The 25,892-nt window shown below is 25.5% G+C and overlaps 2 protein-coding genes across 2 annotated transcripts; both read right to left on the bottom strand.

Annotated features, from left to right (window-relative positions):
- Window positions 1-944: 944 nt before the first annotated feature.
- Window positions 945-17,774, bottom strand: LOC122507441 (mediator of RNA polymerase II transcription subunit 26-like). The gene is made up of 4 exons (XM_043620147.1): window positions 17,532-17,774; window positions 15,619-15,693; window positions 12,995-13,225; window positions 945-2,660 (listed from the first exon to the last, which is right to left on the bottom strand). Exons 1-4 carry the CDS (start codon window positions 17,757-17,759, stop codon window positions 1,497-1,499), a joined length of 1,698 nt encoding a protein of 565 aa, XP_043476082.1. The 5' UTR covers window positions 17,760-17,774; the 3' UTR covers window positions 945-1,496.
- A 4,176-nt stretch (window positions 17,775-21,950) lies between these two features.
- On the bottom strand, window positions 21,951-25,688 carry LOC122507386 (iron-sulfur cluster assembly 1 homolog, mitochondrial). The gene is made up of 4 exons (XM_043620060.1): window positions 25,401-25,688; window positions 25,068-25,239; window positions 22,683-22,736; window positions 21,951-22,608 (listed from the first exon to the last, which is right to left on the bottom strand). The coding sequence occupies exons 2-4, from the start codon at window positions 25,149-25,151 to the stop codon at window positions 22,354-22,356; spliced, it is 393 nt and encodes a 130-aa protein (XP_043475995.1). The 5' UTR covers window positions 25,152-25,239; window positions 25,401-25,688; the 3' UTR covers window positions 21,951-22,353.
- Between the last annotated feature and the right edge of the window lie 204 nt (window positions 25,689-25,892).

Consider the following 25,892-nt stretch of genomic DNA (forward strand, 5'->3'; position numbering starts at 1 on the left):
ATAATAAAATATTTTACAAAATAAATTTATTTTAATTTTCTGGCTTATTTTTTGGGCATCAAAATTTAAAAAAAGTCGGTTTCAATTAGCATCGAAACTACTAAGTATGTGAAATGAAAGAAAATTTGTTTGTCAAGAAATATCAAAATGGTAGCGTTTTTTCAAATTTAGCTGATTTTTGGGTCCGAAAACACTCTTCTGAATCGAAAAATTTACTACCAATCGTTATATTCTTAGTATGATTTCGATGCTGATTAAAATTCACTTTTTATTTTTTTTCAAACGTTCCAGTGAGTTAAAATTACACCCGCCTTGATTTTTTTATATTTCTTTTTCAAAAATCTGCAGGGGCCAAAAAACACACCAGAAAATTTCAAAAAAAAATTTTTTATAAAATATTTTGTTGTGAAAAAAATTTTTTTAGGGTTTACTGTCCGAAATTAGTTTGTTATACCTATAAATTATTTCTCATTGCTGAAAAATTGTAATTCATCCTCAAATTCAATGTTTAATTGTTTAAATTTCTTATTCTTTTACCAAAGTGAATTAATAATTTGTTTCCTTCATTTACAATACGAAATAACAATCTCGGACTAACTTTTGTTTCAATGATTATTTCTCGGATTCTCCCTTAAATAAAAAGTGGATCAATTAGAAATTTTACGAAATGTTACGTAGAATTTTAAGGAAAAATAATTAACTACGTTAAGGAAAAATTTGACGGAAAGTCAAAAGGAAAGTTAGTCCAATGTCATGATTTCGTAATTTAACCGAAAAAGACAAATTGAATTTAAAATTTATTTTCATAGAAGGGTTAATATTTTTATTTTCAACATTTTCAACAATTAAGTTTCGTTTGAATAAAAATTACAATTTTTTTGTCAATAAGAAATATTCGTTAAAACAAAGAAATGTTTTTCTTCTCTTTACACCCAAATCGTTTCTTATTGACAGAAAATTGTAATTTTTATTCAAACGAAACTTAATTGTTGAAAATGTTGAAAATTAAATTCCTCACGCTTCTACCAAAAGGAATTAAAAATTTAATTTAACCTTTTGTTTTAAAATAACGAAATTATGCCATTAACTTTTCTTCCGATTGTATGTCTGATTCTTCCTTAAATAATAATTTAATTAATAATTTAATTCTACGAGTTATTTTTCGTGGAGTGAAAAATCGCGTTGATTGAATATCGAAGAATTCGCTGTACGAGAATTTTCTCTAAAATTCCGTCTAGTAAAAATGGGAAATTTTGATGAGGTGTTCGTGCGCTCCACCTCCTCGCAATAGAGACTTGCAATAAATAATTGTAGAGAATCGCTCGTTGCGTATATAAATAAAGAAGTAAAGGTAAAATCTTAAAAAATCGAGAAATACCTCGCGAGGCAATATAGTGAATGTTTGAAAGAGGGTCACAGAAAACATCGAGGAATTGACGATCTATCGAAATCTAGAATCGGAAAGGTCAATCGAAATAATAGGACAACAATAGTGACTAATCGATGATAACATAAGGCAATATGTGGAGGATTTGGCCATCGAAGGTCGGCCTCGCGAGCATTTCGTGCCACTCCCGAAACTCCTGGTCGCTCCTTTCGTTCGCGCGCCTGTACAGACCTAATTTCTCTACATTCACAGCGTCGTCGTCCTTGCTGTCGCTATTCCTCACGGTGAGGGACAGGAACTTGGGCTGATAGTTGCCGTTGAGGCTCTCGACGCAGTCGGCGTGCAGCCTCTCGAGCTCCTCGGCGGACGCCTCGCGCGGCGGTGGCGGCTCGGCGCCGTTCTCGTCCTGCGGCGCGTCCTCCTCGTCGCTCCACACTATGGACTTGATGTCCAGGGGCGGCAGCTTGGCGAGAATGTCTTTGACGGTGACGTCCTGCTGCGGCCTCGAGTCCTCCTCCTCGTCGTCCTCGTCGTCGTCGTCGTTCTCGTCGTCGTGCGACAGGCGCTCGTGCAGGGAAGATTCGCTCAGGTTGTTGAGGAGCTTGGAGCTTTGGTACTTTGACTTGGGAGCGTCCTCACTCCTCGAGAGCTTCTCGGCGCCGGCCGTCGACGTCTCTATACTGTGACTAGGTAATGGATTGAGGTTGAAGCTCGAGTTGGAGCCGCGGGCCTGGAGGTCGGCCAGCAGCTCCTGGGTGGTCTTGACTTTCGGGTTGCGCGCGATGCTGGCGAGCTTCTCCTTGATGTCGTCTTCGATGAGCTTGGGTTTGACGGACTTGCTGCCCTTTTTGCGGCCGCGCTTCTTCTGGATGGGCGCGACGCTCTCGGAGGTGAGGGAGTTCTCCGAGTGCTGGGAGAGCTGCTCGCTGAGAGAGGGGTTAGGCACTTGCGAATTTACGCTGCTGCACGAGGCGGCGTCACCGTTGAGGCGCTGCCTCTTCGGGTCCGGCTCACTGTCCGCGCAAGAGGGACCAGGTTGCAGAAGACCGTGCGCTGCGACGAGCGAGTCGCCTTTTCGCAGCCGCTTGTTCGAACTGTGGGTTCGAGGGACTGCCTCCGTGGCGTGGTTCTGGTTCTGAACGGCCCTACCCTCGGAGAGGCAGCCGGAGAAGTTCAGCCGGTGATTGTTGGCCGCCGACACTGCTTGCTTGTTGGGAAACACATTCGGCGAACGAGACGTCTCACTGTTTACCGACAACGCCGGACTCAGCACCTGGAAAACACCAATTTCTCATTTTTACTGTCTTCAAAAATAGTTTCAGAAAAAAACAATTCAAAGCAGTGGATAGAGGGTTGCCACAAAAATTTTATTTTTCCCTGATTTCGAGATAAAATTCTGACTTTCTCCCTGATCCTAAAGAATTCTTATCAGAATATTCTTATCTAATCAGATACTCCTTAAAAAAATGTTCTTGATACATTTATTTGCGGACTTCTTTAATTGTAAAATTATTTAAAAACATCAGTACTTTCTATTTCTAAAAAAATATATTTAATCATTAGGTATTTTTCCATAATAATTTAGATTTTCAAAAAAAAAAAATTTTTAATGCAATAACTCAAGAGTATTATTACTGCAGGGTGGCCACTTTTTTCATAAAAAAAATTCACGGTCATTTCCCGGTCATAAAAAATAACTCTGAAAATAAATTATTCCATGAAAGATTGAAAGAATTTTCTGATTTTTAAACAAAACTTTGACTTTTTCCCAAACCCTAAAAATATTTTAGTTCACTCTAAAAATAATTGAAACTCCAAAATATGTTTATAATACATTTTTTTGAATATCTTTAATACTAAAAATAATTTTGAACTTAAATAGATTTTTTGAAACAAATATTTAATTATTATCCATTATTTTTCCATATAGGTATTCAAATTTCAAATCCTTTAAATTTGAAAAATTTTTAAGAATTGCTACTGTAACTTATTAAAAATTATTTTCAAAATTTCAATTCAATTATTTTCTAGAAAGAAATTTTAACTAAAATATTTCTAAAATCCACTTGTTTACAAGACAATTTCATGCAATTTTGAATAATTTGAAATTTTTTCAATTAAATATTACATATTTAAAAACATAACTAATTTGAAAAAATGTGAATAAAAATATTTCAAAAAACTAACTTATTCAGAATTTTTAATTAAAATCTTTTAAAATTCAACTTTTCTAAAACTTCAATTTGAAACTTTTTAAAATTCAATCTATAATAATATTAATTTAACATTCTAAAATATAGAAAAATTTGTTTATCAATAATTGAAAAAAAAACTAATTGATATTATTATTTAAAAATTAATTTATATAAATTTCGTATCACTTTTGTTCTAATTAGTTCAAATTTTTAATAATTCAAATTTGTTTTGTTCTAATATTATTGCAAAAAAAATTTTAAATTGATTTATTTTTCGCTATTTTATAGGATGTGAAATTTTTTCTCTTTAAAATTTTTTAGACAAATTTAATTAAAATTATATTTTGTTTAATTTATTGTTAGAAATAGAAAGAATTTAAAATTAAATTTAATATTTTCTTTTTCTAAGTCTGTTACGTTGGACAACAAAATTCATAATTTTCTTATAAATTCTAGAAATTGAATATTTTTATAGTACTTTTCATAACATTCCCTGACAAAATAAATAGATTTTATAGAAGATTATTCAGTCTTTTTTAATGAAATATAATTAATACCTAAGTCCTAAAATAAATATTTCTATTTTTTCTCACAAAATAATGTGTGTTTTAAAAAAAAAATTTCCAAAATCCCGGTCAAGATCAAAATTCACTGTCATTTCCCGGTCCAAAAAAATTCCCTGTCGTTTCCCGGTTTCCCGGTCCAGCGGCCACCCTGTTTAATACTGTAACTTTTTCAAAATTATTTCCATCATTTCAATTTAATTATTATTTTCTAGAATTTTTAACTTCTTCTTTAAATCAATTATTTTTAAACATTTTTGACAAAGTTCTTTAAGAATTTTCAAATCCATTTGTATACAACTTAATTTTACGAAATTTCGATTATTCCAAAATTCCTCAATTAAATATTATGTTAAATAATAATAACTTGAAATAATTTCAACAGAATTGGAATAAAATTTTTTAAAAAAATTTGATTTTACAAAATTGTTAATTAAAAGTATGAAAATTTCAGATTTTCAAAGATTTGAGTTTGAAACCTTTTCAAAATTCAATTTAATATCTCTAAGACTTGCTATTATTTGTAACTTCTCTAAAATTCAAGTCTTTTAGAATTTTTAACTAAAATTCGCCTTTAAATCCATTATTTTTAATAATTAATTATATATTAAAAAAATTCAACTAATTTCAAAAAAATTTATTTTAAGTTCTTTAAAATTTATTTAAAATTCAAATTTTCTAAATGTCAAAATAATAAAAATTCTGCAAAGAAATTTATCAAAATTTGTAAAATTAACTCAATTCTGATATTCAAAAAAATTGAAATTTTTACAAGAAATTTATCAAAATTTTTAAGAATAATTTAATTCTTTTGAGAAATTTTATTGAAAATAATTGGATTTATGCGAAAAATTAAAAATAAATGAAATTCTGCAAAGAAATTTACCAACATTTTTAAGAATAATTGAATTAAGATATATTATTAAAATTGTATTCAAAATAATTAAATTCTTGTAAAGAATTTAAAACAATTGAAATTCCGACAAAAAATTTTTCAACTTTTTGAGAAAATTTTATTGAAAATAATTGAATTTATGAGAAAAACTAAAAATAATTGAAATTCTACAAAAAATTTATTAACATTCTTTTAGAATAATTGCATTAGGATATTTTCTTAATATTGTATTGAAAATAATTAAATTCTTGCAAAAATTTTTAAAAATAATTGAAATTCTGACAAGAAATTTATAAAAAAATTTATGAATTATTTTTAAAATATTTTATTGATAATAATTTAAATACTGCTAAGAAATTTCTCAAAAATTTTAAGAATTATTGAATTCTTTCAATAATTTTCTAAATAAATTCATTCAAAATTAAAATTTAAAAAAATTTTATATTGAAACCGTAGCTTTTGAAATGTAATTATTTATAAAAATTGTAAATGCATATGTTACAAAATTTAATAATTATTTTTGTGATTTTTAACTAAAATTCTTCTCAAAATCAATTATTTTTAATAATTTTTGAAAAAGTTCTTTGAGAATCTTTAAAAACTTACAATTCAATTTTACGAAATATCTATTATTTGGAAATTCTTCAATTAAATATAATATTAGAAAGTAAAATCTTCAAATAATTTTAAAAAAATCAATTAAACTTTTTCAAAAAAATTAATTCTACAGAATTGTCAGTAAAGAGTAAGAAAAATTAAAATTTTCAAATATTTTAATATTCAATTATTATTTAAAATTTTTGAGCAAGTTCTTTGAGAATTCAATTGTTCAAAAAAAAAAAAAAAAGTTCAACTAAAATAATTCTGAAATTAATTTTTTTTCAATTCAATTTTACTAAATTTTAAAAAATTATTCGAATATTTTCCAATTACGTAAATATAAAAAATTCAAACAATTTGAATAAAAATGTTTCAAAAAATTAACTTGTCTAGAATTTTTAATTACATAAAAATTATTTAAATTTAAATTTGAAACCTTTTGATATTCAGTTGTTTATAAAAATTGTAAATTGTAATTCTTCTAAAATTCAATTATTTTTAGATATTTTAAGCAAAATTATTTGTAAATTATTTTTTAATTTAATAGTAACAATTTTATGATAGTTCTTCAAGAATCAAATTATTTAAAATAAAATCAATTTCGTATTCTGTAAAGTTCAATAATTATTGTCAGAAATATATGAAACTTAAGATTTTTTAAATTAAAATTCGTGTTTGTTTTCAAAGGCAAACAAAAAACCAAGAAATACTTAAATCTTTTCAATATTTTAAAAGGCTGCTGTATACAAACTCCAAAATTTTCTTATGAATTCTAGAAATTTAATATTTTCCCAGCATTTTTGATGAAATTAGCTGATTTCTCCCTGTGATTTCTCTGACCTGTGGCAACCATGCAAATGCATATAATAATTTTTAATAAAATACTTTTGAATAAATATGTTCAAAATATGTTAGTTACTTGAAAAGTTTGTTATCTATTTTTAAAATATGCGATATTTAAAGATACTTTAATTGACGAATTATAATAATTCATAACATTAAACCATTTAATGTAATATAAAATTATTTCTTACTTGTATATTTTAAAAAATAAATATAAATTAATTGCACATTTATTGTTTTACATAATAGAAGAACAATAATATTATAGTTGCATTTATACTGCATAAAAATATAAAATATAAAAATACTGGACAAAAAGAATGAGTTTTAATCTAAAAATCACTGTAAATAATCCTGGCTAAATTTACAAAGGATTCCAAGGTGTTAATAGTTCTTCTTAGCACGTTAGTCTAATTCTAAAGTATTTTATTTTATGGCTTTCTGACTTTGAAATAGTAAAGCTAATACTATGCAACTCCTGATGTACATAAAGAAGAACTCCTGCTTTCAAATTACATCAAAATTTGTCAAAAAATTATAACCAAAAATTTTCACCAACAAAATACTTCCTCTACATGAAAAACAAAATATAAATATAATATTTATACATTTATAGACAAACAAAATTGTAATTTGATAATTGCGGGGGCTCAAAATCCAATTTAGAAATACGATATACTTTTAGATCAATTTTACTCAGAATCCTCAGAATTATCTCAAGATTACTTTTTTCCTTTACACTCTATAGAGAAAAAATTTGACCCAACCTAATCGAAAAATTAGTCATACCGATGGTTTTCATTTTCCCTTCGATAACACTACAATTTCACTGCAGGAAAAACAAATATTTAATTACAACACTAACGAAATTATTTGAATGACGTGTGATATTGAAAAGATGCAAAATAAAAAAATATCAAAATATTTTCTCACAGTTTGCCTTTCTCATAATATGATAATATTTTAGACTCTTCTATAAAATATTGCATATTTGAAATGTAAAATAGCGGAAAATTAACATTAAGGACCTAAGAGCCATTAATATACTATAAACGTAAACTACTGTAGGAAATACGGCAATAATTTTATTTAATATCACAAAGTCCTTTGATTTATTATATATGGGAAATTATAATTTATAACGCTTGACATAATAATAACTAAATTAACAAAATAGACGTTGATATTACGTTAACTAAAATGTTAGTCGATATTCAAATAATTTACCCCAAATAAGAGAAACGAATATTTTAAGCATGAATTTTCGATTCGTCTCGAAATAACGTTTTATAAAATATTCAATTTCAGGAATCACAGCGATTTTTTCATGTAATAAGAGGGTAAAAAAGAGGATTTTATTTTTCAAAAGAGAGAATTTTTAAATTAAATAAAAATTATTATATTATAGCGCATAAAATTTATTTAAAATTTTTTTTACTTTTTTCTTTAATTTCAACTATTTTAAATCAAATTATTTTTTTACTAAACTTTTTCTTTTAATTACATTAATATTTTTTTTATCCTTTTTCGTGGTCCGTAACTTTCGTTAAATTTTTAATAAAAAAATTTATTACAACGCTACCTACTTTTGTTGTAAAATTAAATAAATTTTTAGATAAATACAAACTAAATTTCAGAATAAAATTAGTAAAATTAATTAATTAATTTGGGTCTTGGAAAAATTTCCTTCAAAAATGGAAAAATTTAATATTAAAAATGGTTATTTCCAAAATAACTTTTTCTATTTTCAAAGACAATTTTTTTTTTATAAGATTGACTTTATCAATTTCCCTGACATTTTACTGACATAACAACGAATTTCCCTGACAAAAATTTTTTTGTTTAGAGCAAAAAAAATATTACATGACCGTCTTAATTTCTTTAATTGCCCTGACAAAAAAATTTTTCCTGACATTTCCCTGACTTAACTGACTTTACTGACATATGGCCACCCTGACTTTGAATTTAGTAAAATTTATTCTGAAATTAATACAATTTGTCGAAAATTCCAAACAATTTGGATTTTTCTCAGAAGTAAAAGTTATTTTGTTACTTTTTATGAAAAAATTTCTACGTTTAAAGACTAAGAAATAATATAAAAAGATTTATAAGTTTCAAAATACAAAAAAATTTTCCAAAGTTTACGAAAAGTAAAAATTTTTTCTTCAAGTATGACTAAAAATTTTTCCAACTTACAAAAAATGTCAGTTTTTACAAGATTTTCTTAAAAATAAGGGGAAAGAAAAGAGGAGAAAATTTATGATTTTAGATGTTTTAGGGGATTTTAATAATTTAAGGGGATATAAAAGGGGAAAAGAGATTTTTCTGACTCTATTTCTCAGTTTTCCTGGATCACATTTCGTGGAAAATGTAAAAATTATTTTTCTAAAATATTTTTTACAAAAGTATTTTTTAAAAATAATTTAACTACTTTTATTGAAACCTTATCTTGTTTAAAATTTTGATATTTTTTAATAGTGTTAAATTTTTAATTAAGAAAATTATTATCTCAATCAGACATTCATTTTAAAATAAATACACATAATAATATAAATTTTTCGATTAAGAAAGTATTACAAGGTTGCTTCAAAAATTTGATTTCGTTTTTTCCTATCTATTTCTTAATTTTCAGACAAAATTTCTTCTTTTTACCTGATCATTATAAAAAAATAAAAATAAAAATAAAAAAAAAATAATAAAATAAAAATTCAAGAGGTGTTTAATTATTAAAAAAAAAAGATCATTAGAAGCAAAAATTTAATTTCAAAATTTAAGAGTTTACAATTTTAGCTAAAATAATTATTTCCAAAATAAGTAATTATTATTTATTCACATTTTTATTAATTTCATTTTTTTCATATAATTGAAGATTAAAAGTTTTGAAATTGAAATCTATTGATAGGACAGACAATTCTTTATCAATAAAAATTATAAATAAATAAAATATTGATTAATTGAAATTTATATTCTTTAAAATACGTAGTACGTATTTATATTTTATATTGCTTCACGTTTAAGGAAAAATTATAAACTTTGAAAATTTTTAATTTAGTTTCTTGATTTTTCTTCAACGAAACATAGTAAATTTACAAAAACTGATATATCCACTTTCGAGACATTTCTTCTAAATATTTTTGCATCAATTGTATAATTTAGAAAAAAAGTTCAACTGAATTTGAGCTCAATTAAAAATAAGATAAAGTGGAATTTATTTAAAACATTAAAAATTTTGATGAATTAAATTCAAAGTCAACTAAGGTTTTAATAAATGAATGTTTTAAAAAATTAAAATTAATTAACATTTTATATTTTTTAAAATAAAACTCTAAATTTTCGACAAATAAAAATTTCAACTTCTGATAATTTTGATTATTCTTCACTGTTAACTTTTATATACACCTTTCCTATAATAATTCTGAATAATTTGTCGTATATATTTTAAAAATTTCAATTTTTTCAAAAAATAAAATTTCGAAAATGGTCAAAAATTATTTTTAAAATTTAATAATAAAAAGTAAATTTAGATCCTACGTCAGAAAAAAAATTACCACACCTTAAACAGTTAAATATCGAAAGGGGTTGAACTTTCCTGGTTGCTCTCCTTAAAAATTTTTATAAACTAAAAAAATTAAATATAATGAAAGAAAATAACAATATTTGAAAAATGTACAAAGTAGATGAAAATTAAAGGAATAGGTCCTTTAATCCTTGTTAATTTTCTATAGAGAAACAATTTTACTTATACATTTTAAGTAATTTTAAATAAAAAATTTCTAACCTCGAATCGACTTTAAGGCGCAAAAACAGTTGATTTAGTCAATTAAAAATACAAAAAAGTCCAAAAAGTCGTTTATTTAATTCAGTGTTATCACAAAAATTTTATTTCGTATTTTTTATTATAATTTTAACTGCAATTAGATATATCTGTTTTTTTTAAATTATTAAGATATAATATTTTCAAAAAATTATAATTCTTTCTTTGAAAAATATAAAAAAATAAACAAATTTTTAAAGAATTTGAAATATAAATATGAACATGATTTCTCCAAAATTTTAATAAATTTAAAAAAGTTAAAAAAGGTAATTTACTTTGTTCGAAAATAATTAAAACTTAAAAAATCTGATAAAACAAAATTCTAAAAATGAGTTTTTTTGAATGTTTTTTGAAAATAATGTAATTTCTTAAAAAAATTTTAACTTATTAAAAAAAAGCTAACTAATGTTTTAAAGAATTTTAATTAAAAATGTTGAACATGATTGTTTTGTCTAAAATGTTAAAAGTAATTCAAAAAAATTATAATGTTTTTTCTTGTATGTATTTTAATTTTTGGAAATACGTAATTGAAAATAGTGTAAATAATTGAATTTTAAATAATGAGAATGAAAAAAATTCTAATAATTACTTTTTTCCAAAATATATTTTAATATTATATTTAGAACCTAATTTTCATTCGTTTTCATTTTTAAATTTATACTTGAAGATTTCTCCTTATTAAAATTTTTAAGAATTCAATTATTTTCCAAATTTGCAATTAAAATTCTCCAAAAGTTGATTTTCAAAAATTGTTATAAACAGGGTGGCCACAAGTTTCAGTTTATCAATTTCCCTGACAATTTACTGACATTAAAATTACTTTCCCTAACAAAATTTTTTTTACAGGAAAATATGTCTCAAAAATTTTAATAAAAGTTCGAAAAGTAAATTTTCATAAATTTTTATTTACATTGTTCGTAGATAATTGAATCTTAAAAAATTATTAATTAGTTTTTAAAAAGTATTTTAATGTAATTTTTCGAAAACAATTGAATGTCTTAAAGAAAATTTTGTAAAATTTAAAAAACTAATTAATTTTTTTTTAATTTTAATTACAAATTTTTGAATTTGATTGTTTTCTTCAAAATGTTAAAAAGAATTCTAAAATGTTATTATTTTTATATGTATTTGAATTTTTGGAAATATGTAATTGAAAATACTGAAAATATTGAATTTTAAAAAATTAGAAGCTAATTTTCATTAATTTTCATTTTTAAGTTTACCTTTAAAGATTTTTCATCAAAATTTTTTATATTTCTATTATTTTCAAATTTTGCAATTAAAATTCTTCAAAAATTCATTTTCTAAAATAATTGTAAATAAATACTTGAAATAAATTAAATATTTGCAATTAAATTTTACAACAATCCAACTCCTCAAAATTGTTTTTTTATATAAATATTTGAAAAATTTAATTATATTAAAAATGATTCACAAACAATTTTTGAAAGATTTGTTTATAGTTATTTTTCGCATTATAAAAATTAAAATAAATTTCTTAATTTCCCTGACAAAAATTTTTGTCATGACATTTACCTGACTTTACTGACAAAAATGTTGTTTCACTGACATTTCCCTGACTTTACTGACATGTGGCCACCCTGTACAAAATACTTGAAAAAATCAATTATTCTCAATTTAATTTTACACAATTTCAATTATACAAATTCTTTTTTATTGTATTTTTCGAAAATTGAATTAGAAAAATTATTCCAAAATAATTTTGGAAAGATATGTCTATAGTTATTTTTCAAAATATAAAAATCGAAATAAGTTGCATTTTACACTAAAAAAAATTTGTTATTTTGTTGCAATATTTGGAAGAAAAGTCGAAAGACATATTTTTGGAAATAAGTCGAAAAAAGTTGTATTTTTTAAAAATAGTTGAGAAAAGTCGAAAAAGCCACAATATCCAAGGCTTGAAATTCAATGTGAAGTTAACATTAAATATACTGAAAGACTAGAAAATAGAAGCTGTTAAAGGTGGGCTTTAAAATATGAGAAGAATTTTTAAAAGGAAGAAAATAACTATAGATATGATAATAGGGGATGAGAGAAATTTGTGTACCGAACATATTTTGTAAAGGGACAAATGCCTCCACGAATACACATTGCACATTGTCTGGTTGTGTGAGTATTTCCAAACGTTTCCGACAATTTCCGAACGCTCTCTGGTCGACGTCAGCAAAAGCGCTACGCAACCGATTGCGACGGGTGGGGACGCAGCCGTGGTAGGGACTCGGGTTTAAAAGCAGCGCGGAACCAACGAATTTTGCCATTCGTGGCCATCTGCTCTTCTGTTCACAGCTCAGCCCAAGTCCCGGATCTCCAAGGAAGCGCCGCCTCCCTGCCGCCAGCCATGGGCTTCAGTCCGATTGCCGTTAGAGATAAGTCGACCGCCTTCACTGCAGGACAAGGGGGAGGATGCCTCTTTTCGCCGGTTCCCCAACGGCTGTGCGACCCCCGTACGTAATTCAACAGGTAGTTTTTGGGGAAAAGTCGAAACCAAATGAAATTTATGGCGGGTCGTATTTTAGGTATTTAAATTGCTATTATTGCTTAATGAGGGGACTGCTCTCTTTTTGCAAATCTTCAAGTAATTGCAGTGGAATTGCCGAATTGAAATATTAAGGTAACCCTGCAATCTAATCTTACGACATGCGCGATTAGAGACTTTTCCTGTTTTAGGGCACTCACCCTCAGAGAATGAGACGTCCTCGACAGGGGACTTTGAGGCTGCAGGCCCCTTAAAGCCGGACTGTGAGGTCTCGCTCCGTTAAGTGCTGGAGGTGCAGGATCTGCAGGCGTGGGTTCGTTCGTCACACAAAATGACCTCCATCGTCGAACCAAATTCTTCGCTCTCTTCGCCAGCTCAACATTTCCTGTTTTCCGTCGAAGTTTATTGATGAAAAGTCCAATCCTCGTTGCCTAGAAATTTTACAATTTTTACACTCCAGTCTCATTTTTGCAAAATTAAATTAACTTATTTAGACTACTTCACTCTCTCTAACCACAAGGTAAATTACTCGTTAAAACTATCAGTAAACTTTTAAATATTTTAGTGTGGTCTTATTTTGTTTGATGAAAATCCATATAGTTTATTTTATATATATATTATTAATTGTTAGCTTTTAAATATTTTATTTCTATTCCTGTGAATTTGAATAATTGCAGAAAAAAACGTTTTAAAATCTTGTCAATTTTCATTTTCTTTTTAAATTAATTATTTAGGAACTTTTAGACAGGGTGTCCGCTGAAGATATGAAATATAATTCCCGTACATTTCCTGAATTTATTTTTTACAATATTCCCGTACATAAAATATGAGTTCCTGTATAATATTATCTAAAAGATAATATTAAGAAAAAGGAATATAATTTTAAAAAGTTAATTTTTTTATGATCATTCTTATTTTAGACTTCGCGCTCGATAATTAATTTTAAAAAAGTAGAAAAAAGTATCTTTCAAACTAAAAAAAGTAGCTATCGAAAAATTAAACTTGACGAACAAAAATGATCGTTTCAGACACTTTACAAAACTGACAAAAATAATTCTATTCTATATTTTATTTTCCTCACTTTTTCCTAATTTTCATTAAAAATATTTACTTCTTTTTTATCCTAATAATAAATTGAATTCCTGCAACGAATTTTATTATTCATGAAAGAATTTAAATATTTATAAAAATAATTTAATTCTTGCCAAGAATTTTATAAATTTCTTTAAATATTTCATTTATTTTGACTAATTTTATGCAAATTCTAATTTTAATAATTCAATTCCTGAGAAATTTGAATTCGAAAAAAGATTGAATTGCGAAAAGTTTTTAAAAATAATTAAATTTTACAAAAAATTTTATTAAAATTTTTGAGAATAATTGAATGTCTGTGTGGCATTTCATTTAATTTTTTTTGAAAATAAATGAATTCCTAAAAAGCATTTTATTATTTATAAAACCAATTGAATTTTGCAAAGAATTTTATTAAAATGCCTCAAAATAATTGAATTTTCGTTAATAATTTAGTTATTTATCGACATAATTGAATTCTTGAGAAGAATTTTTATTGAAATCTAAAAAAATAATTGAATTATTTCAAAAAAATTTATTTAAAATAATTGATTTCTTTCGAACAATTTTATTAAAATATTTAAAAATAATTCAATTCCTGTGCAAAATTCTAATATTTTTGTAAATAATTGAATTCTTCCGAAGAATTTTAAAAAAACTTTTTTTTTAAATAATTGATTTTTCCAGGAATTCAAATCAAATTTCTAAGAATAATTACATTTTTTGAGCAATTCCTGTAAAATTATATAAAAAATAATTGAATTGCTGCGATGAATTTTATTATTTATGAAAATAATTGAATTATTGCTAAAAATGGTATTAAAATGTTTAAAAAAAATTAAATTTCTGTGAAAAATTTTGTTATTTTTGAAAATAATTGAATTCTTCATAAGAATTTTATAAACATTGTTTCAAATAATTAATTTTTTATTTTTAAAATATAATAAATATTATGAAAATTTTATTTTAAATAATTGAATTCTCGTGAAAAACTTTATTTGTAAAAATAATTGAATTCTTCGATGAGTTTTATTATTTATGTAAAAAATTGAATTCCTGCTTAGAATTTTATCAAAAATTTTTTTTAAAAATTGAATTTCCATGAAAAAAAGTTATTATCAGTGAAAGTAATTGAATTATTGTGAAGAATTGTATAAAAATTTTGTTAAATAATTGATTTTTTCGAAATTTTTTTAAATTGCTATTCTAAATGAATTGAATTCCTGTGGAAATTTTAGGATTATTTTTGAAAATAATTGAATTTTGGATGAATTTAATTAATTTTTTTTTAAATAATGGGATTCTTTTGGCGAAGTTTCATAAAAATACTAGATACTGAACGAAAATAATTGAATTTAGAATATTTTTTGAAAACAATTGAATCGTTTTAAAGAATTTGATTATAATTTTTGAAAACAGTTTTTTGATTTCTAGTATTTTTTTATAACGTAAAGAAGTAGTAAATAGTTGGTTTTAGTAGATGAGTGCGAAATCTGTTATTTAAATCATATTGAATCAGTATTAATATAATATTTGTATTATATTCTTTAAATTTAAATAACAAAATATAAAATTATTTTAAATCAACATCAAAAACCTTGTCTGTTTCATTATTACGACCATTTTAGGAAAAAAATAATTCTCTTACAATTCTCGCTTTTTTGCACAGTGAACACCCTATTAGAGTAAAAGTAAAAATTTATGCTCTATTTAAAAAATTACGTCTTGAAAAAAAGGAAAAATTGTCAAATACCTCAAGCACTTCTTTGGTGATTGAAATTGTCTCCAGACTTGTGATGACCTCCACAACAAGTGCCATGTTGACGACCTGAACATTAAACGAAAATTTGATAAAAAAAAATATTCACATGTGCAGATAAAGAATGTTTAAACTTGTCACATTGCTGAAGGAAAATCAATTAAATTCTCTCCATTTACTGTCATTAAAAGTTGATTGAGAATTGTAAATTATTATTTAATTGATTTCTTATAATGTGAGATTTTCTAAGACAGTGGTCATTAAAATGCTTTAGAGAATTTTCAAAAGCTTTACAATTCGTTAAGAAAAATAGAAAATGAGAAATTCCACAATCATAAACTTTGTATGTTTACGAAAAGTAATCTTTTCTTTTATACATGTTTCAATGCTAATCGCCTGCAATATTGAACACCAATTTTCAAACAATTACAACAAGTATCAGAGGAAAAAAGATTTAAAATCTATTATATATTTGCAGAAATTTTTATTTACTTCAATGATTTTTTAATGAAAAAGAATATTTTACAATTGAAAATGAAATTTAATAAATATATTACCTAATTCGACTTATATAGAAATACAGTATTATTTCTCATCTTTGTAAATACTAAGTACTTAACTACAACCTGAAAAAGAATTGACCGTATTTTTTAGGGGAATTTTATCCACCGATAAAAGAACGATAAAAAAAATGACTGAACACAAAAAACTTTTTGCTTCCTATGCCTATATATCTATATTGTGAGCGATGACAAACTTAAAAATCATCCCGATGAAAATTTTTACAAATTAAAAATAATTCTTTTTCTTTTCGACATATTATTAAAGACGGATACAATAAAAATGTTGATTCGAAAAACAGTTATGAGCATATTATAATCTACAGTAGAATTCGTTGAAAAATGAGGTTATATGCTTTAAGAGCTCGTGAACGCAACACGTATAAATGACCCCAACACAATCAACAAATCCACGCACGCACACAAGCATCGATGGGCGTACTATTTCCTCAAAATCCACTCGAAATTTATAAAAACAGGCAAATTTTCCTTTGGAAATGCCGCCCGAATCGCACAGTTTTGCGAAAAGCAAACACGTTCCTTGTCTCGTGGGGAAAATTCGTGAAAATTTCCCCTAAAATATCGAAACTCTTACCGACAAATGCACGTACATTTTAAACTTTTATTTCCGCTATCAGTTCACTTGAATACATATTCGACGGAAATTGTCTAGAAAATATCCCATACAAAATCATTCGATACAAAAATTGAAAGCAACTTCTCCTGCTTCCGACCCAGGATTATCGGCCAGGGGAAACTAAAACTGTAAAATCTGCCCCGACCTAACACGAGTCCCATTGAATTGGATTTTCGACGACGATGGCTTTTCGGTGGAGAAATTATTTTCATTGTAAATTGCAAAATTTGTAACATTCTAAAAAGTGGAAAATTCATCTGAGTCATCGTTATCATTATTCACGTTCAGAGCTTTTTAAATGTCCAAAAGAGAGACCCAGCAGGTCGATTTCGATTCGGTTGGACTTATTTCCTGCTGCGTTTTTTTAAATGGTCAAAAGTGGCCAAGGAACAAGATATTTAGGTGAAATATCTCGAATAAATAACATCTTAGCGATGATTCTAGAGCATTTTCCCAAAAAAGCAGGTTTTGCTTTGAGGGAATTGGAAAGAAAGAGACAGCATGACGGTTTGGGTCGTCATCGAGGGAGATGGAGAAGTTGTCACACACTAAGCACGTACGCTTGTATTCACTCACACTCTACTGAAGATAGACAGTTTCTCGGCGCGCGCACGCCGAGAATCGGAGAATAGTAGCGGAGGTGCGAGAGTGCCTGAAAGGACGGGTGCCTGTACGGACGGGCGGCTCATTCGCGGAGAATTAACACTTACATTATACTCCGAGTCAATAGATTGCAACAATTTTTGGGCCAGCTGGTTGCAATATTCCTGCATGGGGGAAATTCCTCTCAATGGGCCCTTGCCCGGAGTTTGGCTAGCTGAAAATTGGCTCCACGCGCGAGTATCGATGAATCCGACAACACAGGAGGCCGTAATGGCGACAACTGAACTGTGCTCCGTTCGCATACCCTCCCCGAGTGCCTCCGAGTCTAGTCGCATGCATTGGATTGTCCCTGCCCCACGCTGTTTCGACACAAGCGCCTCTAGTGAGCAGAACGTGTCAATTTCCCCCACTCTCTCTCTGTCCCTTCCTTCTGGTTCTTCACTTTTTTCCCTTTTTTGCCATTTACCCTCCCTTTAATTTGCCAAATAACGGCGAAAAATCCCTCTAAATAGATCGAATTAGTTTTCTCTACACTACGCCCCCTTTTAAATGAATAACCCCCCTATTAACGGAGTTCCAACTTTTCAATTTTCAAAAAACAATATTTAAACCTTCAACCAATAGGACGCCACCCTGCCCCTTGGGGCACAGTATTTATTCCACAAACTTTCTTTTACAGAAAAATCTTTTCCGAAATAACACCCAAAGTAACTTGAAATTAATTTCAAAAATTTCCGAGTAACATTTTAAAACTAAATATTTATTTTATTTTATTTTCAAAGAAATTTATGAGAAAGTGGTGGGGAGTAGAATGTAAATAGCCAATCAGAGTGGAAAGTGACAATGGAGAAAATGAATAATTTTCTTATTTGTCTTAAAGTATGGTACACACTACGAATTGTCGTCAGAGAATTTTGAAAGTATCGCTCCATCTCCCTTTAGCAATTACCGATTAATGAAAGGAAAAGAGAGGAGGCGATATCATCAGCCATCCCGAGGTAAAAAACTGAAGGCCCTTCACGCTTGCAAGCACCAGCAGGTGCCGAATGTAGGGGAGAAATATTATATTTTCTAGAAATACGAGAAAATTTTGAGAGAGTAAATTTTTAGGATTTTAAGATATGTATAGATTTCGGCATCTTGGAGTGAGAGAGAGACTGATGAAAATCGAAATCTAATACACTAAAAGGAATGTTTTGTTTCAGTAGATTACGTATATAGTTTCATCAAACGAAAGTATAAAGAACTTCTCAACGTTCTCAACTATTAATTACACGTGAAAATAATTCTATTTCAGCAATTTTCTCAAAGTAGTTAAGAATTTATTTAAGTATCCACATAGTCATTAAGATTTCCAAAAACCCTTACGTAATGTGATGTTTGTAATCACTTCAAGGTTGTTTATTTTCAATCTTTTCAATTATTGGAATTATGTATTCAAAAAAATTTATCTAAAAATTTAGCCATCAAAAGTATAAACCGATATCTAGAGAAATACACTGAAAGAACTGAATAATTATTAAAAAGTTGACAATTTTACAAAGTTACAAATACAGAATAATGGAAAGTAAAAAAAGAGAAGTCTTTTAATGTAAAGAGTTGATTTCATTGGCTATCGTATTCCGAGAAAAATCAGTCCACCAATGAAAAGAGGAGAAAAAACTACACACGTGTATTTGATGGATGCATTTGATGAATTGAACTTTATGTAGTGAAAAGTGAGGTTAGATTGATTTATTACATTTATTATTTTGTTAATTAATAGATAAAAATATTATTTATTCAACAATTCTTATAATTTTTCTATTACGGACAATTTTTTCCTTTTTATTTCGTATGTGTTGTTTCAGTTTTCACTAAATACTCTCTTATGTCAGTGATTTTTCTCTATTAAAATTTTACAATAAATTTTCGATGGATTGAATTTTATGAATTTTATTTTTATTGACGAGTTATTCATGTAATTAATAATTAACTAGTGACCTGATAAGAGTAGCAAACCATGTCACCGAAACGACATACTAAAAAAAATTAATATTATATCTTTTCTATTTATTTCTTCATCTTCCAAAAATGGAAAAAAGTTTATGTATTTTTTGTCATGGTTCCACATCACAGAACATGGACTGAATTTAGAAATGGAAGGAATGTTATCAAAAGTGTCATACATTTTTTGTAATAATGAACATTATTCACAAATAATGAGTGTGTTTTGTGTTTGAATAAAATGTGCACTAACCAAACAATTTGTTCGTAACAAAATATAAAAATCGCTGCCAAGTTTTATAATTAATTAATTAATATCTTTTCATAAACATGGGTCAAAAAGTGTTGAAATTTAAGTCAATTGGAGCATTTTAAAATATTCTATAAGCTGTCTACAGCAGTTTGACAATTACGCAAAATTTGTTAACTAAAAATGACTAAAAATTCAAGAAACTTCAATTTTTCACATTTTTTATTTTTTTTTTAAATTATTAAAAACCACAGTTGGAAATTTTTACTAAAACAAAGTTTCCTATGCGGAAGCAAAATAAAAAATTTGAAATTATTTATTCGAATACAAATTATTTTAATTCTGCGTATTATAAAAAAAATAAAAATTTTAATATTTTTTTACTTCTAAATAACAATAATAAAATAAAATTCATGGTTTTTATTTCATTAAATAATTATATTGATTAAATTCTATAAATGTCACCAAAAATAAATATAAAAATATAGGAATTAAGGCCTAAGTACAATGCAAACACAAAGCATGAGTTAAAAAAGAACAACGATATATTTGTGACATTTTCTATCTCATGCTTCACGTTCGCGAACGACTTTCGCGAAACAAAACATAAATAATAAACATTTATTTAATTTGAGATAATTTTATTATCTCAAATTTTTTTATTTATCTTTAATTTTAGAATTAAATTGTTTACTAAATAAATTGATATTTAAAATCTCTGCTAAGAAAATTTACTGTTTTTCATTATTTTTAACGAGATAAGTGTCATTAGTAACTTCACAAATAGATCAACTTTAAAAGGATTCAATTTGAAATTTTATAAAATTTCGATTTTGAATGAATTTAATTTCAAACTTAAAGAGCTTAGGACATTTTTAAGAAATTTAAATAATTCAACAGTAATAAGATTCTTCGCAGAAATTCATTTAGGCATGTTCAGAAATTAAAAAAAATTATCGTCAAAATTTCATAATTATCTTTATAAATAATAAAATTCTTCTAATTATTTTTATAAATAATAAAAATTTTTACAGGGATTCAATTATTTTCATAAATGACTCATCGCAGAATTTAAATTATTTTTACTACAATAATTTTAACCAAATTTCTCGAAAAATTTAATTATCTTAAAAATTTTATTAAAATTTGTCGAAAGAATTAAATTATTTAAAAATTTGTTGATAAAATTCTTTATGAAAATTCAATTTAAAAAACTTTTAATTATTCAATAAATTTTTTATTTTTGTATTTGAATAATTGAATTCTCGTTGAATTTTCTAATAAAAATAATTTAGATATGAATTTCAGTTAAAATTTTACTTAATAATTCAATATTAAATGCATTACAGAGTGAATTTTTAGAAATAAATAATTTAATTTTGAAAAGGTTTTAAATTAAAATTATTGATAACTTGAATTTTTCATACTTTTAATTATCAATTCTGTAGAATTAATTTTTAAAAAAATTTAATTGAAGATTCAAACCATTTTATTTCGCCTAATGTATTTTTGATCTTTATAAAAAACTTAATACTTTGGGAAAATATTCTTACATGTTATGGGATAACAAAATGCACGATGATTTGTAAAAAATAATTACATTTGATATAAAAAAAAAATGTTTTAAATTGAAACTACATGAAAGAAGGTTACATTGACAGACATTACAAAAATATTTAAAAGAGAGAGAAAATTCTTTAAAAAATATAAAAAACCGATTGATATTTATTTTTAAATGCTGAATTTATGTTATGTACCTACTTTATAAAAAAATTAAATAATATATAATAAATTGTAAAATACGATATTTAAGATTCTGTATGAAATGTAAAAAATCGATCATATTTAACCATTTTTTTTTAGCAAAGTAATTTAATTTTAGTAAATCGGAATTATTCAAATAATAATAAGTATTTAAATACACTTTAATATTATTTAAATATTTTTTTGATTATCAGCTGAGAAATATAAAAAAAATTTGTCCTTAAAAGTTAACCTTTCTTCATTTTATTGCGATTTTGAATGTTTGTAACTTCGTTGGAGAAATACCGATTTATACCAAATTTTTGGAGAATGTAGATTGAAGCAATATCTTCTTGCTGCTAAAATTTCGCATTGGGTTTTGCACTAGTCTTCGAAAAAAATTGAATCAAAATAAGTGTTTATTTTGACGGTTACCGACAAGTATTATATCCGAGGCCTGAAATTAACTAATAAAATAGTTGAGTTACCAATTACCATAAAAATAATGGCAGAGAATTTGAATAAATTTATAATAAACACAAAAATCTATCAGAAATTGATATTTATTTTTCTAGTAGCTCACAAAACAATTAACATAAGAACTACTAAATTCACAACAAATGACATTAACAAACCTATAGTCAAACAGTATCTTTGAATTCTTAATAATATCTACTTAACGAAATCGAAGTACTGAATAAGTTTAAAACTGAGATTTTAAGTTCCTATGCGGCTATGTTTATTCACTTGCTCCTTTGAGAAAGCAATCAGCTATGTATACATATTAAGGAACGTAGTAAAAATAGAAGTTATTAATTAATTTACTTGCCATTGCAGGTTGTAATAATTAAAAATAATACTTTTACGTTGATCTATAATTGAGTGACACACTAGAAATTCATTTCAACTTTTGTACATAATTTTCAATTACTAAAATATATATATATAATTTATACAGAAAAGCTTTCTCCGCAACCACAAGTTCCTTTAATATTTGGATTGTTGAATACAAATTCGGAACTCAATTTATCTTCTACAAAGTCCATTTCAGTGCCTAGAAGTGAAAGTTGAGCTTTTCTATCAATAATCACTCGAACACCGTCCTGAATGACTTCTTCGTCAAGTTTGCTTTTTTCCATTGCATAATCTAACGTGTAACTAAGTCCATTGCAACCGCGTTGCTTGACTCCAACCTTAAGACCAATCTGTGGAAATAATTCTTTATAATCAATGAGACTTGGACAAAAATTGAAAAATAAATTAATTAGATTATACTCACACAGTCCGATTTTTCTTTTAAAATTGACTTAATTTTCTTGACTGCATTGGCTGTCTGTAAATATCGAAAAATTCATCCAGATAAATATAAACTGTTCGAAATAATAGAATACAATTAAAGATGAGTGTTGCAAAATAATTAATTTCAACGCCTCCGTTGATAAAATGCTAATCCAATTTTAAAAAAAAATTATTCTAACTAACAGCTCTGTGCAATATAATTCTCATTTAATTTTTCGTATACAATAAAATGTCAATTAGACATAAAAAATGAAATATAAATATTTTATCTTTTCAGCCTCTACCTTTAGTAAAAAATAATTTTTACAATATTTGCCTTTATTTAATTATTTTATTTATGTTTAAATTAAATTAAAATTCAATTAAAAAATAAAATAACTCAAAAAAATAAATTAATCAAATGAATTTAATTATTAAATTTCAAGACCTCGCATCGAGTTTAACGAGCAAAAAAGTCGCTTTAATCGATTAAAAATATAAGACGAAAAAGTTGATTATTTAATTTTAAGAGTTGTCACAAAAATTTTATTTTGTATTTGCCTGACCTTTCACTGATTTCTAAATTCAATTATGTAAGTATTCAAAACTTGAATAATTTTGTTAAATAAATATTTAAATACTTCTTATTTGTTTTTTCTATTTTTAACAAGTTTTCATCTCTATCAATTGTTTTTTTTTAGTATTTTCCAAAACTTCTTCAAAAATTCAATTATTTTAATACAAAAATTAAATTTTTTATAATAATTGTAACTATCCATGTTTTTTACAACTTATTAAGATATATTTTCAAAAAATTATAATAAAGAAATTTTTTGTTGTTGAAATATTTTCAAACAAATAAAATTTGGTAAAATCTTGTAAAAATAATAAAATTGAATTTTTGGAAAAAGTAAAAAAAAATAATCAAATTTTTGAATAATTTTAATTAAAAATATGAACATGATTTCTCAGAAATTTTAATAAGTCTAAAAAAGTAAATTTAAAAAAAAATTTAATTTACTTTCTTCGAAGATTATTGAATCTTAAAGAATTATAGTAAAACAATTCTAAGAATTAGTTGTTTAATAATATTATAATGTAATTAAATAATTTGTTTTTAAAAAAATTTTTGTATAATTTAAAAAAACTAATTAATATTTATTGTTTAATTTTAATTAAAAATTTTGAACATGATTGTTTTTTCTAAAATGTTAAAAATAATTCTAAAAAATTTTAATATTATTATTTTTTGTAAGAATTTGAATTTTCGGAAATATTTATAATTGAAAATATTGATAACAATTGGATTTTAAAAAATTATAATAAAAAAATTCTATGAATTACATTTCTCAAAAATATTTTAATACAATTTTTAGAAGCCATTTTTCATGAATTTTCATTATTAAACTTACACTTGAAGATTATTTTTTATTAAAATTTTTGAGATTTCAATTATTTTAAAAACTTGCAATTGAAAGTCTTCAAAAGTTGATTTCTTTATATTTTACAAAATTTCAATTATTTAAAATAATTTTAATTGTATGCTTCGAAAATTGAATTAGAAAAATTATTTAATTATTGAAGTATCATAAAAATTTAATTATTAGAATTAGAATCACTTTTAATAATTATTTTTAGATTTAATTTGTAATTTTTATTTATTTTATTTTTACTTGATAAAATATTTTTTATTGGAAGAATCCGACAAAGAATCGATACAAAAGTTATATGGAAAAGATAAATTAAATTTTAAATTCGACTTAGTGGAGGTGAAAAGAATTTAATTTTCAATATTTGAAACAATTTAAAGTTAAATTAAAATAAATATAATTTTCTGTCAATACGAAACAATGCAACTTTGCATGATGCAAGCATAACATAACCTAAAATTTGACAAATATTTCTTGACAAAAAATTTTAATTTTTATTTGAATGCAACTTTTAGTTGTTTAAAGGCGTAAAAATTAAATTCCTTATCCCTCCACCAAAACGAATTGAAAATTTAATTTCTTCTTTCTTTTAAAATACGAAAAACACGAAGTTATGACAGTGGACTAACTTTAGTTTTGACGTCCGTAAGACTTTTTTGAAAAATAATATTAAAATGAATAAGAAAGAATTGTATTAAAAAGAAATTATGTTAAAAGACACTTTGAGTTAGCATTATATTATTTTGAACATCAAATAGGAATCACATTGAAAAAACAATAAACTGAATTACGATTTAAAATTAAATTTTAATTGGGTTAGCACTTTATCAACGGAGGCGTAGATTTGTCACTGATTTTTATGTAAATTTTTAAAATTACTTTTTTTCTTTCAATTAAAGTCGTGTAATAATCTATTGGAATAAAATAGTATTAATAATAAAAAAGTGAAAACATACTAGAACTAGAGCAGCCCGAGTGGGAAGTATTTTTCTCCCTTTGACAGCTCTAACTGTAGCACTAGCTGCTATTCGCGAAGCCATCTTCTTGGAAAACTTTTCTTTTCTTATTCTGAGATGAACTTTTCAATGTCATTCTAGTGCCGAATTTGTTGCGTAATTTCTCATCTTTCTAAAAAGAAAACAACATTTACAAGTTGGTTCACTCACGAGTAACAATAATATAACAGCGCACTCAGGCGCAGTGAATACTCTGCGACTATATGTGTACTCTATATATTATTATCAGTACTGACAATTCATAAAAAATTACGTAAAGCAAGTGAAATTTACTTTTAAATTCAAATTTCAATAATTAAAGAATCCTTCATGTGTGGAAACGATTTCTCAATACTCGCAAGCTTATGTGTGTGTTTCAGCGATTTGTAAATCTGGTAAATCTAAACAACAATAACATAACCTCACTTTTGAGTGAAAAATATTTACGTCCACTTTACAATATTCAGATGTTTACAATTGATAAACAAGCGAAAAAGATTTTGTTTTTGAGATATTACTTTAAACAAAAAATTATTTAATTTTAAATGATTATAAATCATTTATTTTAATTAATACTACTACCATTTGTCGAACGGATAATGTAGAACATCTACTTTACCTTTTATCTATAGAAAAGTAGGGATCACGTCGATCATGAATTATTATTAATAGGTGCATGTATATTAAGTAATATTTTTTTTCTTTGAAGTTGAAAAAATGAATTATTTTTACATAAGTAACAAAATTGCATACACTCTTATGCAAAACATAAGCAATTTGTATTTT

This window comes from Leptopilina heterotoma, unplaced genomic scaffold, assembly GCF_015476425.1.
Source record: "Leptopilina heterotoma isolate Lh14 unplaced genomic scaffold, ASM1547642v1 Lhet_47, whole genome shotgun sequence".
Lineage (NCBI taxonomy): Eukaryota > Metazoa > Arthropoda > Insecta > Hymenoptera > Figitidae > Leptopilina > Leptopilina heterotoma.

Bases quoted from the DNA above. Each gene is read 5' to 3' on its own strand.
- LOC122507386 (XM_043620060.1), bottom strand. From the start codon at position 25,151: ATGGCTTCGCGAATAGCAGCTAGTGCTACAGTTAGAGCTGTCAAAGGG. The intron at 22,737-25,067 runs GTATGTTTTCAC...CGATATTTACAG, and splicing joins CTCGGGCTGCTCTAGTTCTA to ACAGCCAATGCAGTCAAGAA. The intron at 22,609-22,682 runs GTGAGTATAATC...TTATTTCCACAG, and splicing joins TAAAAGAAAAATCGGACTGT to ATTGGTCTTAAGGTTGGAGT.
- LOC122507441 (XM_043620147.1), bottom strand. From the start codon at position 17,759: ATGCGACTAGACTCGGAGGCACTCGGGGAGGGTATGCGAACGGAGCAC. The intron at 13,226-15,618 runs GTATTTGACAAT...TAAAATTTCTAG, and splicing joins TCACCAAAGAAGTGCTTGAG to GCAACGAGGATTGGACTTTT. The intron at 2,661-12,994 runs GTGAGTGCCCTA...GGTGTTTTCCAG, and splicing joins GGACGTCTCATTCTCTGAGG to GTGCTGAGTCCGGCGTTGTC.